General features: G+C 32.5%; 1 protein-coding gene across 1 annotated transcript; it reads left to right on the top strand.

The window, feature by feature from the left end:
- The first annotated feature begins 748 nt into the window (after positions 1–748).
- LOC134680671 (sphingomyelin phosphodiesterase-like) lies at positions 749–16994 on the top strand. The gene is made up of 13 exons (XM_063539805.1): positions 749–1282; positions 3033–3197; positions 3961–4081; positions 4554–4660; positions 6200–6369; positions 6867–6977; positions 7724–7804; positions 8478–8565; positions 10783–10865; positions 11714–11906; positions 12619–12708; positions 15439–15533; positions 16526–16994. The coding sequence occupies exons 1-13, from the start codon at positions 941–943 to the stop codon at positions 16650–16652; spliced, it is 1773 nt and encodes a 590-aa protein (XP_063395875.1). The 5' UTR covers positions 749–940; the 3' UTR covers positions 16653–16994.
- Positions 16995–17680: the final 686 nt, after the last annotated feature.

A 17680-nucleotide genomic window follows, 5' to 3' on the forward strand; every position in this document is an offset into this window, starting at 1 on the left:
ACACCGAAGGCTGGTGATACTATCAGAGACGAAACGTCCACCAGCAGAGGCATCGACCCAGTGGTGTAAATAGTTATCAAAGGTACCAGTATTATGATTTAGTACGCCAGACACGAACACATTAAAAATGTATTTGAAAAAGAACACACTCACACAAATGATATAATGGGAAAAGAATGGGTCCATTATCCGAGGGCTAGTGCATTCTTACAGGTGCCTAGATTATAATGATGACAATTCATCATTTTACTTTTCTATACTCAAAAAGGAAAGAAAAGAAACGCATTTTAATATAATAAGAAACAAAGAAAGAATATCAGTTTCTCTTTATTCTCGATAATAAACTATATGAATTGCCGAAATAGAAATAAGTCTTTCCACCCACCATCCCCCTAAAAAGGAAGTGCTGATGTACTTAAATTTCTCGATTAGAAAACTAAAGAAGTAGATTTAAAGTAAGACACTCTGGTCATTTATGATTCGTATTTTGACGATACATTTGAATCATTACCAGGTTGAAAGGAGTCATATTTATTATGATAAATTTACGAAAACTAGATCTTTAAGTATATACACATATGATCAACCCATGTGACAGTAATAAATTTCTTTTATGTTGAAAGTTTATTCACTTTAAAAGTTTCCTTATGATCTAACACATATATATTGTACTGAATTAGAAATACATTGTTTCGTTTCCGATTGATTGGCGGTAAACTCGACCAGGAAATGATTTTTTTTCAAACGCAGTACATGTATTAAATCTGAGGTTAACATGTTTTAACATATGTAATGGGTTGACATTGTCATCCGATTAAATGGTCATATGTGATGTTATAATAACACCTTGTATACACTATATTGTGATAACATCAATTGTTATCACATGGACATTCAACCTACTTTTGAATTTAGACGTGTAGTTACATAAGTTATAACCATGGACAAGACATACTTCTTTATTATTTCGGCAGTAGCCTCAACATTTTTCTTGTCACTTGGACCAATATTGTACAATCGCTATTTGAGTGGTACTGACTCGACACATGACTCGAACTCAATAATAGCTGGAAATATACGACAGAAGCCTCCGATAAAAATAGTTTGTGGCAATCTAGAAAATATACCGTGTGATGTTTGTAAATTGTTTGTGGTTGGACTACGTGAATTAATAGGAAAGCAAGCACCAGAAGCTGACATAGTAAAATTTGCAATTGGAATTTGTAACACATTTCATATAGAAGATGAGAGGGTTTGTCAGGGCATTGTTCGAATGTTTAAGGTAAGTCTTTTGTAGACGAAACACGCGTCTGGCGTAAATATAACATTTTAATCCTGATCTCTATGATGAGTTTATTTGCAACCACTTGGTCGATGCCACTGTTGGTGGAGATTTATTTCCCCGAGGGTATCACCAGCCCAGTAGTCAGCACTTCTGTGTTGACTTGAGTTATCATTGATATAGATATAGGAAGATGTGGTGGGAGTGCCAATGAGACAACTCTCCATCCAAATAACAATTTAAAAAGTAAACCATTATAGGTTAAAGTACGGCCTTCAACACGGAGCCTTGGCTCACACCGAACAACAAGCTATAAAGGGCCCCAAAATTACTAGTGTAAAACCATTCAAACGGGAAAACCAACGGTCTAATCTATATAAACAAAACGAGAACCGAGAAACACGTATATATTACATAAACAAACGACAACTACTGTACATCAGATTCCTGACTTAGGACAGGTGCAAACATTTGCAGCGGGATTAAACGTTTTAATGGATCCAAACCTTCTCCCTTTTTCTGAAACAATAGCATAACATCACAACATAGAAAAACATACGATAAAATATCAATTGCCAGACTTAACTCAATCAAAAAACGTATGATTATGTCTATAATTATAAGTTATCTGTTAACAAACTTTGAATTTTGGTAAAAATCTAAGACTTTTCTACCTCAGGAATAGATAAACTTAACTGTATTTGAACTTCTAGTACTTTTTGGTCGTCAATGCTCCTCAAATCCGTACTTTATTTGGCTTCTTAAACATTTTTTGATTCGAGCGTCACTGGTGAGTCTATTCCAGACGAAACGCGCGTCTGACGTAAATATAATATTTTAATCGTGGTATCTATGATGAGTTTATCTGTTTTGGATCATATTAAAGTGTTGAATAGTAAATATATAGAGAGAGATCGGTCATACGTCAAATAGACACACACATAAAACATAACTACTAAAAAAACTCCTTAAAGTACTATATTTGGAACAATACAAAAAGTCATGTAGACATTACTAGTTCATAACTAAGAGACCACATGCGTTGAAAAGCAAGGATATTCGTATACCTGTTCTAATATTTGAACATAAGGCAGAAACCATTTGATTTTCGGGGGGGGGGGGGGGGGGGGGGGGCTATGGATTCTTTTTCTGGACATAGTTGAAAAACAATCTACTTTTTTCGCGACCAGTCGAAAACATTTTTTTTCTTTCAATTTTAGCATTACATATACTGGCTGGGGTTAAAAAAAAACAAATTATTTTTTACTCCAAAAACTGGAAACAAACTTTTTTTTCCGAAAAAATCCATAGCCCCCCCCCCCCCCCCCCCCCCCCCTGAAAATTAAATGGTGGCTGCCTAATACACTATACTACAAACGAATGGTTTAGCATTAAAAAAAAACAAAACATAAATGGCCAAATGTATATTTTAATGAAACAAAATGTATATTTAAATGCAACAAAATATATCAAGCTTTGCATGCAAGTCCTTTCATAATTATGTCATATCACAAAACCTAGTAATAATGACAATTATAACAAATTAGGGAGATAGAAGAAAGGCTAGATTATTTTATCATGTTTATACATCTAGTACAGTTTTTGCAAGTTATCTCAAATAATCTACCTTTAGACCGTGACGTGGAAAAGTACTAAAGGATACACAAGTCAAAACAAGCAGAAAATAGTCTTTCAAACGAAGACGTATGAAGGAACAAATCTAATTATAAAGATGTTTTAAATTTTACAGGATGAATTCGTCGGAGTAATTGAAAAATTGGTTTTGTCTCCAGAAGAAGCATGCGGTCTTGTAGTTGGGGAAAGTTGTGGAAAATCCTACAATCCAGATGATATGTGGAATATCACTCTTCCAAATGTTCCAAAACCTCCAGTGAAACCTTATGTACTCCCACAGGTAAATCGTTCTCCACCCAAACATTTATATAATATGTGGAACATCACCCATCAAATGTTCCAGCTTCAAGTGAAACAACACGATCTCCTAAATGTTTCCAAATCCCCCGAGGAACCACACATGCTCCTATAAGTAACTTATTTAAGACTTGATGTTTTATGGAATATCACTCTTCCAAATATCTCAAAGCTCCAATGGAATCACATGAATTCCCACAGGTTAAATATTTCAGACTTAAACATTACGTGAAACATCACTCACAAAATGTTCCAAGCTTCAAGTGAAACAACACATTCTCTCAAATGTAAATGCAAAATCAAAAGCTCAAACACTACAAACGAATGGAAAATCATATTCCCGAATTGGTACAGAATTAAGGCAAAATAAGAATACCGCTGTTCCTATGTCATAAATCGATTCCACGTTCCAAACTAAAACTGAGGGACTATGCACTATAATAGAAAGACAATGGAACAACAGAACACTGAACTGTGACAAAAATAATGGCCAACATACATAGAAACGAACTTTTTAACGGACTATTATACAAGGTTATTTAGTACATATATTTCTTTATGTAGAAACTGTAAATTAAACAGTAGAAAAAAGACAGCAAGCAAAATATATGATTACATTGTAACAAGAATTTATGAAAATTAATTAAAAATAAATTATTTGTTAACTGGTTGTTTACTTAACTTGCTTCTTTATGTGCTTCAATTTTGCGTTTGTCATGTTATCACGGATATTATTTTTTAACTAGCCTGGATCTCCTAAACTTCGGATACTACACCTAACAGATATCCACATAGACAGCCAGTATCTGGCAGGAGCTAATGCTGATTGTGGTGAACCTCTGTGCTGCAGAATAGGAGATAAGATGAGTAAGTATATATAATGAAAGCAGAGAAATAAAATACTTATTAAGATTTACTTTTACTTCTATTTAACCAGAAACACAAACTTGATAAACAAATTATAAACAACCAATGAAGTGTAGCTTGCTTCTTCTATATGAACAATCATAGCAAGACTACATCATATTGAGAAGGCACATACAACAGTAATTCGTTATAGCTCTTTCTTCTTCAATTTTACCATGGTCTATTTTCCGTTACAAAGTCGCATTCAAGGCTCACTTGTTTATACAATATATATTCTCTACGATATTTAAAAGTTTACCATCATGGAAATCCGTGTAAGAGATGTTTATTTTTTGCCATCTTGATGTTTTCTTTTTATGTATTTTGCTCTGGTGATGCATTTTCAAACCTCTTACCGCCATATATTCAAAGCTTTTGTTCTTGTATATGTAGGATCGATTAATTTTAATTTTGAATCTTGTCTTTTTTTTAGCAACTGGTGCAAAGGCTGCTGGTAAATGGGGTTCATTGGATGATTGTGACCTTCCTTATGTTACATTAAAAAGTTTATTTGAGTATCTCAGGAGTATTAAAGATCAGGTAAATCATCAGTTATCTTAAACCATTTTTTTTTGTGTAGAGTAAATTTTATTCAGCTTATATCACAGACCTTCAAAACAAGGAAACTCAATTTGACTAAAGTGTTGTTTTATATTTCTTTTTATAAATAATTGTTTTATTGTTTTGTTATTTTGCTGTCTATCTGACATGTAGGTAGCCCATATCTGCATTGAATAATTTTTTGCTTTTACATTGTCATCGAATAAAACAATCCAGAAGGTATTGTCGACCTCACAAGAGATTGTAGATCATTTGTATGCCCCACCCACGATAGTAGAGGGGGCATTATGTTTTCTGGTCTGTTCGTCCGTTCGTCCCGCTTCAGGTTAAAGTTTTTGGTCAAGGTAGTTTTTGATGAAGTTGAAGTCCAATCAACTTGAAACTTTTTACACATGTTCTCTTTGATATGACCTTTCTAATTAAAGTTTTGACCCAAATTTCACGGTCCACTGAACAAAGAAATAAGATAGTGCGAAGCTCAGGTTAAAGTTTTGGTTAAAGTTTTTGGTCAAGGTAGTTTTTGATGAAGTTGAAGTCCAATCCACTTCAAACTTAGTACACATGTTCCCTGTGATATGATCTTTCTAATTCAAATTTAAGAAATTTACCCCAATATCATGGTCCAATGAACATGTAAAATGAAAGTGCGAGTGGGGCATCCGTGTACTTTGGACACATTCTTGTTCTCCATTTCTTTGTACATTTATATAAACTGTGGATCTGGAGATATTTAGACCATGACTGTTTTCATGACATTGTTTTATATCCTCATTCCAGTCATTGGGATATGGCCATATGCAGGTAACCATCGATATTTTACGTCACGTAGCATATGACGGAGTGTAGATGAACAGGAACTGTACAACTTTCTGTTACACATGAGGTTTTTTTACACAAAGAAGGCCGTTAGTTTTCTCGTTTGAATTGTTTTACATTGTCTTATCGGGGCCTTGTATAGCTGACTATATGCGGTATGGGGTTTGCTCATTGTTGAAGGCCGTACGGTCACCTATAATTGTTAATGTTTGTGTCATTTTGGTCTTTTGTGGATAGTTGTCTCATTGGAAATCATACCACATCTTCTTTTTTATATTCGCTGCCATGGGTTGTTTTGGGGTTCATGTTACCCAATCTATTTGTTAATGTGTGGACTGTTGTCGTGTGAAGGCTCTCTGTTGGTCATTGTGTTGTCTGTGTTTCTTCCATTTGTTTATTCTCTCGGTTTCTTCTTCGCTTTCTTCCTATTGTAATTGCGTTTGTTTAATTTACATTGAAGATATATATTTTCATGAACGAATGAATTTTTAAAATTATTTCCATGAACGAAAGAATTTTTGTAGTGGTTTGATAACATTTGGACACATTCTTTTGATAATCATTATAGAGTTATTTTTCGCCGACCAATATTTTAGATATATATTTTGTTGCTTTAACTAAGCTTACTGGATTCATTAACATAAATCATTAAGTTTTACCAAAACATTTCAACTATAGTATTGTTTTACCATCTTATTGTAGTTTGACTATGCAGTGTTTACTGGAGACCTGCCGGCTCACAACGTTTGGAACCAGTCCAGATCAGACATTATTGGAGCTATGGAACTTGTAGCCAAAATGTTCCTAACCTATCTGCCGGGTAAACAGATTTATCAGACATTGGGCAATCATGAAAGTGCACCTGTCAACAGGTGAGAAAAAGACTAGTGTGAACGTTGTGTCTTTAAATCTCGTATTCTGGATGTTTTAATTGCACTTGGTACACGTCTAGAAAGGTTAAGAAATTCATTATCAAAAACTCGTTTAACTAAATCAAAGTAGTTTGTCATTTGACTCCTTTAAAATATTTGTTACTTTGGATCTCTCTCTCTATCTCTGCTCTTTTGTTTGCAATCCTAGTTGAGATGATTGTTCGTCCAAATAAGTTTTTACTCCTTTCCGAATTTTCTATCACTCCAATTATTTTAACATGCATGTATAGCGCACGCAAATCTGAATGCACTTGAATAATTCAATCTGTTAGTGATAAAATTAATCTGTCAACTAACGATGTTTCCATTTTTGTTTTCTTTTCTTACGAAATCTTTTTTGTAATGATAATCACGGAATCTTCAACTTTTCATGGGAACTAATACTCCTGACATTAGAATAGACCTGCTATTAGATATAATTGTTTTTCTTAATTCAGTTTTCCACCGAGCTACATAACCGGAAATGATGCTGAGACTTGGCTGTATAACGAAACAGCAAAACTTTGGAAAAACTGGCTACCTGCAGATACCATGAAAGATATAAAAAGGTAACAAAACATTAACATTAAGTTTTCAATATTTTAAAATTATTTATTTATGATAATATTTCAACATGAACCTTTGCAATATGCATGTTTATCTTGTAATAATGCTTCTGGATTGAAACCCAAGTTTCTTCTAAACCGGTTTCAATTGACCAAATCTGAATTTTATCGTAAATCTCTGACAATTTAAGTAAATAATTTGAAATGAATTATTTCATTTTGTTGCATTTTATTTGCATGGACATAAACTCAATTGCTTTGCTTCTTTCATTGGGAGTGTAAATATATATAAAGACGGACGTCGCTCAAAATTCAACTTTTGAAATACGTAACTAGATTTACATAGACTTTTAAAATGCTCTTTATTGTAAAATATAAATAGCTAATATAGAATTGGATACATTCTGAAAATGCCTCGTTACTTTAAAATTCACATTTTATATAAATATCCCCGAAGGGTACATTTGAAAAACAAATCTATCATTCTCTTTTTCGAATCTGGTAGTGTAATTTACATATATAGATGCGTGATACAGTGCAAAGTATTTCTTTCAATCATAAATGTGAATATAGTCCTTTCTTTAAAATCTTGTTCTGCATTTTCGGAAATGTAGACAATGTTTATGTACCAATGTTAGATATTATTTCGAAAGTCTTGTGTTGTCTGTAAAATCTTCAGATAGTTTGATGATTGTTACCTAGTTTTGATCATAAAAATATCTTGTCATGGGATTCTTATTTCGTTGTAGAGCAGGATATTATACAACAATGATACAACAAGGACTCAGAATTGTGTCCCTCAACATGAACTACTGCAATAATCAGAATTGGTAAGTAAAAACATTAGTCTGAGTACTAGGTTGAAAATTATATCAGAATACAAGATTCAAGATTATTTCAGAATATAAGGGATTTTCATAATATTTGGTTGAAGAGGATTTCAGAATTGTCATTTCTAAAATTTAAGGAATTTTTAAATGCTTATTTCGATTTTTAATAACCATTTAACCAAAGATAGGAAAACTTCATTATGATTATGTATTACTTAAATTTGGCAAAACATTATGACTTGATGACAATTGACGGTCTGTGTTAATCCTGTTTTTTTTTTTAAACTTGTTTCCTACAGTTGACAACTTCTACTTATTTGACGGAAATGAACAAACCACCAATGTGATATTTGTCATATTATGAATGTTTTTTTGTTAAAAAAATAAGTTAAATTATGAGAGAGACACAGTAGTCATTGATACCAACACAATCGTTAAGGGTCTCCCAAAAGTTGTAATTTGCATTGTTTCCAATTTATAGTATTTGCTATTTTTGTATATTTTGAAAGAGGGACAAAAGATACCAGAGGGACAGTCAAACTCATAAATCGAAATTAAAATGACACTGAATATAATTAATACCCATAATCTGTGAGATATAAGTTGAAATACGTTTAAATGTTCGTAATTAATACTCAATCAACATTAGATAAATAAAACGTTAAATCTGTAGGTGGTTATTGATTAATACAACTGATCCCATGGGACAACTCAGCTGGCTTATGAATGTTCTACAAAAGGCCGAGGACAATAAAGAAAAGGTACGACACATATGAAATACAGCTGATAATTATCAATATAATATATGTAAAATATGTATTTAAAATAGTCCAATTAAGTAATTGATTGAAATTTAAACCTTATAACAGATATAAAGTGATTCATTCGTTTGATCTGTTTCATTTTGCCCTTTGACTAGGTTTTTTGTCGTTTTTAATTTTCTTCTGAGTTGTGTGTCATTGGGATTTTACCTTTTTATACTCAACTTAAATAAAGGCAACAGAAGTTTACCGGTGTTCAAAAGTCATACATACATTGAGAGAAAACAAATCCGTGGTACAAACAAAAATCAAAGGAACACATCAACTATAAGCGGAAAACAAAGGAACAGCAGGAACACTGAAGTGCAACAAAAACTAACGTCAACATACATAGAAACGCAGTATTTGATGACATTTAAAAAAGTGGGTTGAACCTGGTTTTATGGCTAGCCAAACATGTCGCTTAAATGACAATGTAAAACAATATCGTTAAAATGACAGCACAAACACAAGCATGTAAAACAATATCGTTAAAATGACAGCACAAAAACAAGCAAGAACCTTAATAACAGAGGAACGCACAAACAAATAATATAATGGTCGACACAACATGCAAACAGCAGAACAACAACGGACATCTAACATCAACAACATACACCAAAGGACAAAACGAACAGTGACGCACTTACGAAACGAACATGCAATCTCGAACTTTATAGCTCTTCATCATTTATATAAGCTTTGGATTTCAAATATTTTGGCCACCAGCATCACTGAAGAGACATGTATTGTCGAAATGCGCATCTGGTGCCGTTAATTTTATTACTACCACTGGGTCGATGCCTCTGCTGGTGGACTATTAGTCCCCGAGGGTATCACCAGCCCAGTAGCCAGTACTTCGGTACTGGCATTACAATACGGATTTTTTTTGTGTTATTTAAATTTGCTGTTACGAAATATTAGAAATTATTATAAATTAAGGAATGTATCTCCCTCATGCAAAGCTCTGATTCCTTTCACGGATTTGGCTATTCTTTTTGGACCTTTTGGATTATAGCTCTTCACCATTTATATAACATTTGGATTACAGATATTTTGGCCACGAGCATCACTGAAGAGACGTGTATTATCGAAATGCGCATCTGGTGCAAGAAAATTGGTACCGTTAATTTTATTATACCGTGAATTATTTACAAAATTCCAGTCCAAATAATTTTCGTGACAATGATTTTTTTTTTTATTATTTGGAATACAAACGATAAGACATACTACTATCCAACTAACTGAAACCATAATAGAACCTTATATATTAAACAAACCCATTAATGTTGGATATACAAAATACTGAGACACGTCGTAAAGAATCGCAAATTCACACTCGATATACTAGTTATATTCGGTAATATGTCACTTTCGGTACTTATAACACGGAAGTAAATTTCTTATGTAAGATTTATTTGGACGGAACTTCCAAGTCTGTTGTAAACTGAAAAGGGGGAGAGGGAATTAAACATGATGAATCTTTACTGTTTCACATCAGCAGATTTTTGTACTATTATCTCGGACTAGATCATTTTGAACATACGCAAAATCAATCTAATTAAAATTAAATCCTTTAATTGCTCCTGTTCTGATATATCGCGCATCAAGATCTTTTAATTTTAATTAGATTGACGCAAAATAAAGGAACTTTGATTGACAACATGACACTTTCAATCTATAATTTTATTTCAGACCAAAACCATAAAATAATTGACAATAACAATTATAAAATTGAGAATGAAAATGGGGAATGTGTCAAAGAGACAACAACCTGACCATACAACAGACAACAGCAGAAGGTCACCAACAGGTCTTCAATGCAGCGAGAAATTCCCGCACCCGGAGGCGTTCTTCAGCTGGACCCTTAACAAATATATATATACTAGTTCAGTGATAATATACGCCATACTAAACTACATTATACACAAGAAACTAAAAATAAAAATAATACAAGACTAACAGAGGCCAGAGGCTCCTGACTTGGGACAGGCGCAAAAATGCGGCGGGGTTAATAGATATATGTGGTGTGAGTGCCAATGAGACAACTCTCCATCCAAATAACAATTTAATGAGATAACTTTTTACTTATCGTATTACTTCATGTCATTTTCAACAGTGTCTCTTATGTATCTGTCTCCTCTCTTTTATCATTATTTGATCATGATTCTTTAATAGGTTCATATCATTGGTCATATCATCCCCGGTGGTGGCAGCTGCTTAAAAGCATGGAGCTGGAACTACTATAAAATCATCAACAGGTATATCTCAAACTTGCTAGGAAGAAAGCAAATTTATTTTTTAAAGTGTTGTCTATGTCATTTATTATAAGAATATCATTGCGTTGATCAGTCTGTATATTTAACAAGCTAGGGCTTGAATTTACCGAAAAAAAATAAGGATTTTCTTAGCCCAGGCATAGATTACCTTAGCCGTATTTGGCACAACTTTTTGAACTTTTGGATCCTAAATGCTCTTCAACTTTTTACTTGTTTGGCTTTATAAATATTTTGATATGAGCGTCACTGATGAGTCTTATGTAGACGAAACGCGCGTCTGGCGTACTTAATTATAATCCTGGTACCTTTGATAACTATTTACCGTGTTATTGTTAATACTCCTGGATTTACCAAGTATATATTCGCTCAGCTTAGTTTTGATATTTTCGTGTCAAGTTTGATTTTTTACCTGTATTTATTCATGAATGTATCTATTTTAGCTTATTTTTATTACTTCAATTAAAAGCTTCTTTTCTATACAAACCGTTTTCATTTTTCTTATTCGTATCTTATGTACAGACTACCCAACACTGCAGAACCATGCCAGTTGCTCTCGCAATAAATATAAGGAGATATAAAATACGACTCCACTAGCTCGGTGTATTTGGATTTTCGATATTTGACCTCCTATAAAGGTTTGAGCTATTGTTTTGTATCAAATATAGGTATCAGCCTATAACGATGTAGAATATTATAATATAATTGTGGTGCTGTGTTTTTTGGTTTAAACAAAAACAAGCAAATATTAAAAGATTGATAGTTCATACTAGTAATTCTTATTCTCATTTATTGTTTTTTTTTTCTTTACAAAACTGTTTTTATTTGACTAGATATGAGAGTACAGTTACCGCACAATTTTTCGGACATGTTCATAATGAGATGTTTACTATGTTCTATGATGAAGTTCAGTTTAAGAGACCAACAAGTGTCCTCTATAACCCAGGAAGTGTCACTACGTTTTCTAACTTAAACCCAGGATTCCGTATATATGAAGTAGATGGACATTACAATGGAAGTTCATGGGTATACATATTATTTTAATTTTCTACTGTGTAATCCTTCTTCCGATTTATAATGGATATCATAGTTCAGCTTTACTTTTACTAAAGGTATCTAACTCCGGTTTTACTTGGTTTACATCAAACACCTGATGAGTAATTTCGAAAAAGGTTCGGTTTAAAAGTAAGCAGATATTAAGGGGCAACCAAAAACATTGATGAATATTCTTAAAGGATATCTACTTACTATTATTAAAGATAATCCATTTTAAGATTTAGAAACAAGTCTGTTAGCATAAAGCAAATATGCAAAACACGTTTAAAACATGTATACCAAATGTAACCAGTGTGTTGTCAATAAAAACAAAGCAAGCATCTTGATTGCGAAAAACATTTTTTTTATTTACAATTCTGATTTGTTCCTTCATTATAGGGAATTTTTGTATCTACGTTGGGCTTAATTTTTAAGGAATAAAAAGTTGTCTCAATTTTGAAAGAGGATATGTTAAGGTTTGAAATGAATTCATGCTATACTTTTGCACAAACAAAAACAATAAGATTAAAGGTGCTTTTAACAGTTTCTTTTGATCACAATATAAGTTTCACGTCTTGCAATATTTCTGTTTCTAAGTTTCGATTACCTATGAAATAGATCGACGGCACAACGATATTAATTCCAAATATATAAACTAGTAGTAGTTGTGATACAGGTTTGATTAACACTGTTTTCTTTTCAGTATCCTCTAAATTACCAGAATTATTATTTGAATTTGACAAAAGTCAATAAAGACAATACGCCAGTGTGGGAACCTGAATACAATGCAAAGGTGAGAATTCAGATAGCTTAACAAATTTTAGGTTGCGCACCTGAAAATGGCATAGGATGTACAAATCATACTATCTCAGGATACTGTTATATTATATTTTGACATAATTGTTTCAGTTATATTTCCTCTTCACTTGCGATAGCAGTTTACTGAAGTTCAAAGTTTGAAAGTCAACTAGTTATAAAGACAAATCAAGATTAAACAAAATCCGACAGAATGGCGACAACTTGTGAAGAACAAAACGGGGTGCGTCGACAGAAAAGGCGTATCCTCCCATAGAGGCAACAATACCATGCGAGTTCACAATTAATCAAAATGCGAAAATGGGAAATATCACAAAATCGATTGCTGACAGATCAGACAATTATATTGGTATCTAAAATATTTAGATCAAGAAAACATGTTTTTAAAGACTTGGACACCGTGACATCGTATCGGACAACCAGCTCGTGATGGTTACCGTAAAACTTAAGATATGTCGATTTCAGTTCTTTGTTTTCCTTATAACTCTACCAGAGAGATTTATGTGTAAGAAGCACACCCCTGTTGATAATGTCCATATAATGTGACTTTGCGCGAGCGTATCGTATAAAATGAAATAAGAAAGCGGCATAAAATGGAGCAGAGTGTATATCACTGCTGAGAAGTGGGAAGATGACAACAATCATCACGTTTCTCATACATTCTATGTATAATTTATACATGTGTGTCAATATCGAAAAGAAAGGAAAAAAGATCTAGACATGGGGCAGACCTTCTACTTTTAGTAGTATTCTTTACCCCATGTTTAGAAGGATATATGAGAAGTGAGCACTCATTGAAATGTACATAATGGAGTGACAGAACATTTTCAATATAACTAAAAATTTGTATGGGTTCCGCGGAACCCAGTGTCTCACCTTATTTTGCTGTTAATCACAGGCTCAACAAAAATGAGGAAAAAAAACAATAAAATTATTCCTGTTGATACTATCTTTTGATCATAAAAAGCTTCTGTCCAAGTTTGGTAAAAATCAAAGATAGTTTATGATCTAATAAATGTTTTAAAAACTTAACTGCAGACTGCATGTACTGTTAACTGGAAGAAAAACTAAGTCCATTTATAAGTAAAATACAGATACACAGGTACAAAATTTTAACAAAATTTCCTTCTAGATACTAGCTTTTGATCATAAAACAGCTTCTGTCCAAGTTTGGTACAAATCTAAAATGGTATAGGAAAGTTATTAAAAAAACAAACTTTAACCAGAGTGAATGTAATGTTTCCCGGCAGAAAAAGTCCATTTATAAGTAAAACTGAAAAAAAAGGATTTTTATTTTTACAAAATTTACTTCTGGATACTATCTTATGATCATAAACAAGCTTCTGTCCAAGTTTGGTAGAAATCCAGTACAGTTTAAGAAAGTTATTACAATTTTAAAAAATTTAACCACAAAGTGAATATTTGTGGACGCCGCCGACGACTATGCCTTCAATGAAGGATGTAAATGTATATGTGGTATTCACAGTTTTGATGTGAATTCTCAGATAAAAACAAAAAGTTAACTGCAGTAACCCTATTTTTTTTTTACCAATCATGCCTGTATGTGTTGTTCGTATATATTAAGTCAATAACATGATTTCTATGCGATTGTGTTACAAGTGAGAGATTAAGCTAGGTTTAATTCACCATTTTCTATACAAGGAAATGCCTGTACAAAGTCAGGAATATGACAGATGTGTTTTATTCGTTTGATGTTTGGACTTTCCATTTTGAATTTTACTTTGAGTTTGGTATTTTTGTTACTTAACCTTTTTTTCAAGTTTTTTAGTGAGACATGTTAGTTCATCATATATCGTAGATTTTAAATGCTCTTTCGAATATATGAACACACCTTTGATAAAGTGTCCATGTTTTGTTAATCTGGCATAGTCATTAAATGCATCAATCAGTGAGCTGAAATTCTTCAATCGGTTAAGAGCTGTGAAATTTGACACATGTTGGGTCTTTGTCCAGCAACTCGCATGGGAAAGATACAAAACAACAGTCTGGAGTTTTAGATCTTAGATCCAAAAGGGTATAGGTCTCTAATTTCCTCCTGTGGTTCAAAATCACGAAAGCAATATAAGTTTGGCGTAGGTAAATGAAATGAAAGGTGTACTTTTATCTATGAAGGAATCAGATGTTGCTTTCTATAGATTTTTGGTGGATATTTTTTGCTTTTATTGATGGCATTCAAACTTTTAATAGTTGTACATATTATATAAACAAAAGTTACATTATCTTTGAATATCATATGGTTATCAATGTTTACAATTATTGCAAACAGTCTGTACTGAGAGAATTAGCAACAATATTGAAAGTGTGTTGGTCTCTTAAACTAGTGATTTGAGTTTTGATAATGGATGGGAAAGAGTTCATTTTGCATATTGCGAAATCCAATAAAGTTATTTAAAAGAAAACAATGACCTATTTGAAGTTTATAAAAATATATAATGTTATCCTTTCGGTCTGAATTATATAGGAAAAGTGCCGACTTTGAAACACATTTCTTAATGACAATGTAAAATATCTAGAAAAATGTAAATACATATATTATCTAGTATTGAAGTAAGTTTTGATACTATTAATAAATACAAAGTGCTTAAGTTACGGTAGGGGTCAGTCGTGATTTGCATATTGGCTAAAACTGCCTCTGAAATACTGGGGAATTGGTTTATTTTTAAAATATTTAATTCCTTTATTTCAGGCTGATCTGGGACTAAAAAGTCTATATCCAGCAGACTGGGATGATCTGATCAATAGGTTTAAAACTAATGACACACTGTTTCAGATATATTATAGGTAAGGTTATATTCAAATGGAAGATCATCAAAAAATAACAAATTAACATTAAGCTTGGTCCTTAACTAGAACTAAATGTATGTGTTACCTTGTTTTCAAGCTACAAGATTTGTTTGAATTCTACTAGGGAAAACACGTTTCTCTGACTTGTAGGAAAACTATAAACTTGAAACATTGAAATGAATGAATCTTCAGCCAGAAGTGAAATCTTTCAGCAAAAAAAGGGAAAAATTAAAATTTCTGATATCGTTTCTTGTAAATAACAGAATTATAATTTTTCAGTATCTGTACATCTTCTTTGCAACATAAAATGCTATGATTTAATATATCTCCTTAAACAATATATGTAATATATGGAGCAGGATCTGCCTACCCTTACGGATCACATAAGATCATCCCATTTTAAGTGGGGTTCGTGTTCCTCAGTCTTCGGTTTTCTTTGTTATGTTTTGCATGCTGTTGTTTATCTTTTGTTTCCATTGTTTATATTCCACTTATAAGTTTGAATGTTTCTTTGGGATTTTCTGTCTCTCTTTTACACAAAACATGATCAATTGTTTTATGTAATAAACTTTTTCTGTGAGTAAACACAAGTTATTTCTCTAAGATAAAAATAGTATATTATAGTCTTTAATGTAAACATTTGAAAAAAGCCTATATATATTGCATATCTTTAAAAAAAAAATGCTAGTTAACAAAGGTGGTAGGGTGTTTTGTGCAACTGCCAATTCAACTAAAAATGAGACTAAAGATATTCAAAAAAAGACAATTTGTTGCAAAACAACCCTTGCACAACAACCAACAGTGCATAAAACACAACATAGAAAACGAAAAAACTGAAACATTAACCCCCAACAAAATCTCTAGAGATCTCAGGTTCTCTACAATTGTTAACAGATCCAGCTCCAAATATGGAACCTTAGTGTTTTTCTCATGCAAGTACAAAATAAGTGTTCTTCGTGTTAATATTTCTACATTTTTTGTTATTTCAGGTACACTCAAAAGTTAGCAACCAAAGAAATATGTGGTACTGACTGTAAAAGTTCTCTCTTGTGTGATCTTAAATCAGGACGTTCACATGACAATGCCAATCTATGTAAAGATGTCACAGGATATTAGTAATACTAGTAATCTGTGTGACAGTTTAAACTGACTCCGAAGTATTGAGATTGTAAATATAGATGTGCAATATACATTTATCTATGCGACATTCAACTAACCTATTTGTGACCATATAAAACGAACATTAAAATCTGAGATTATTTACAAAATTTGTGATATAAGAAATGTTTCAATTGGTCAATTATATTAGTATATCAATGTTTACTTTTAAATCAAATCTGAGCCTAGACCAGTACATTTGTTATCATAACATGTGAAAATTGTTCTAGCAAACTCTGATTAATGAGCAGTTATATTTCTTACATATATTATGTGCAATAAAGTCTTATTTTTACTGAATAATTTACCAGATTTGTAATCACATAAGCAACACGACGGGTGCCACATGTGGAGCAGGATCTGCTTACCCTTCTGGAGCACCTGAGATCACCCCTAGTTTTTGGTGGGGTTCGTGTTGTTTATTCTTTAGTTTTCTATATTGTGTCATGTGTACTATTGTTTCTCTGTTTGTCTTTTTCATTTTCAGCCATGGCGTTGTCAGTTTCTTTTGGATTTATGAGTTTGACTGTCCCTTTGGTACCTTTCGACACCTCTTTTACAGTGAAGGAATTTTTATAGGACCCATTCCTTCTCTAAAGACCCATATAATATGCAATGCATAACAAATGGTAGTCCTTGTCAAGAGTACAAAATGAATGTTTCAAAGGACAACCTTAATATATATTATGCAATTTTCAAAAACAAAGTTAATTCATACAATATGGAAAATGCAAGTTTCTAATGGATATTCATTAGGTATACATCAAAGATATGCTATGTGGTATGGAAGGTGCATTTTCTTTTATGAAAAGTGCAAATTAAAATTGTTTTATGTTTCCCATGTCAAACAGAGCTAACTTCTATGTCGTTTGGTCCCTGGTAGAGAGTTGTCTTATTGGTAATCATACTACATCTTATTTCTACTCATTGATTGCCATGTTTTTACGTGCCTTACAGTATCCAATAATCAATATCAAAGAGAAGTC

This window comes from Mytilus trossulus, chromosome 8 (assembly GCF_036588685.1).
Source record: "Mytilus trossulus isolate FHL-02 chromosome 8, PNRI_Mtr1.1.1.hap1, whole genome shotgun sequence".
NCBI classification, from domain to species: domain Eukaryota; kingdom Metazoa; phylum Mollusca; class Bivalvia; order Mytilida; family Mytilidae; genus Mytilus; species Mytilus trossulus.

Excerpts from the sequence above, each read along its gene's own strand:
- LOC134680671 (XM_063539805.1), top strand. The coding sequence starts at position 941 with ATGGACAAGACATACTTCTTTATTATTTCGGCAGTAGCCTCAACATTT. Across the intron at positions 6,370-6,866 it reads GAAAGTGCACCTGTCAACAG|TTTTCCACCGAGCTACATAA; the intron begins GTGAGAAAAAGA and ends TTCTTAATTCAG. Across the intron at positions 8,566-10,782 it reads CCGAGGACAATAAAGAAAAG|GTTCATATCATTGGTCATAT; the intron begins GTACGACACATA and ends ATTCTTTAATAG.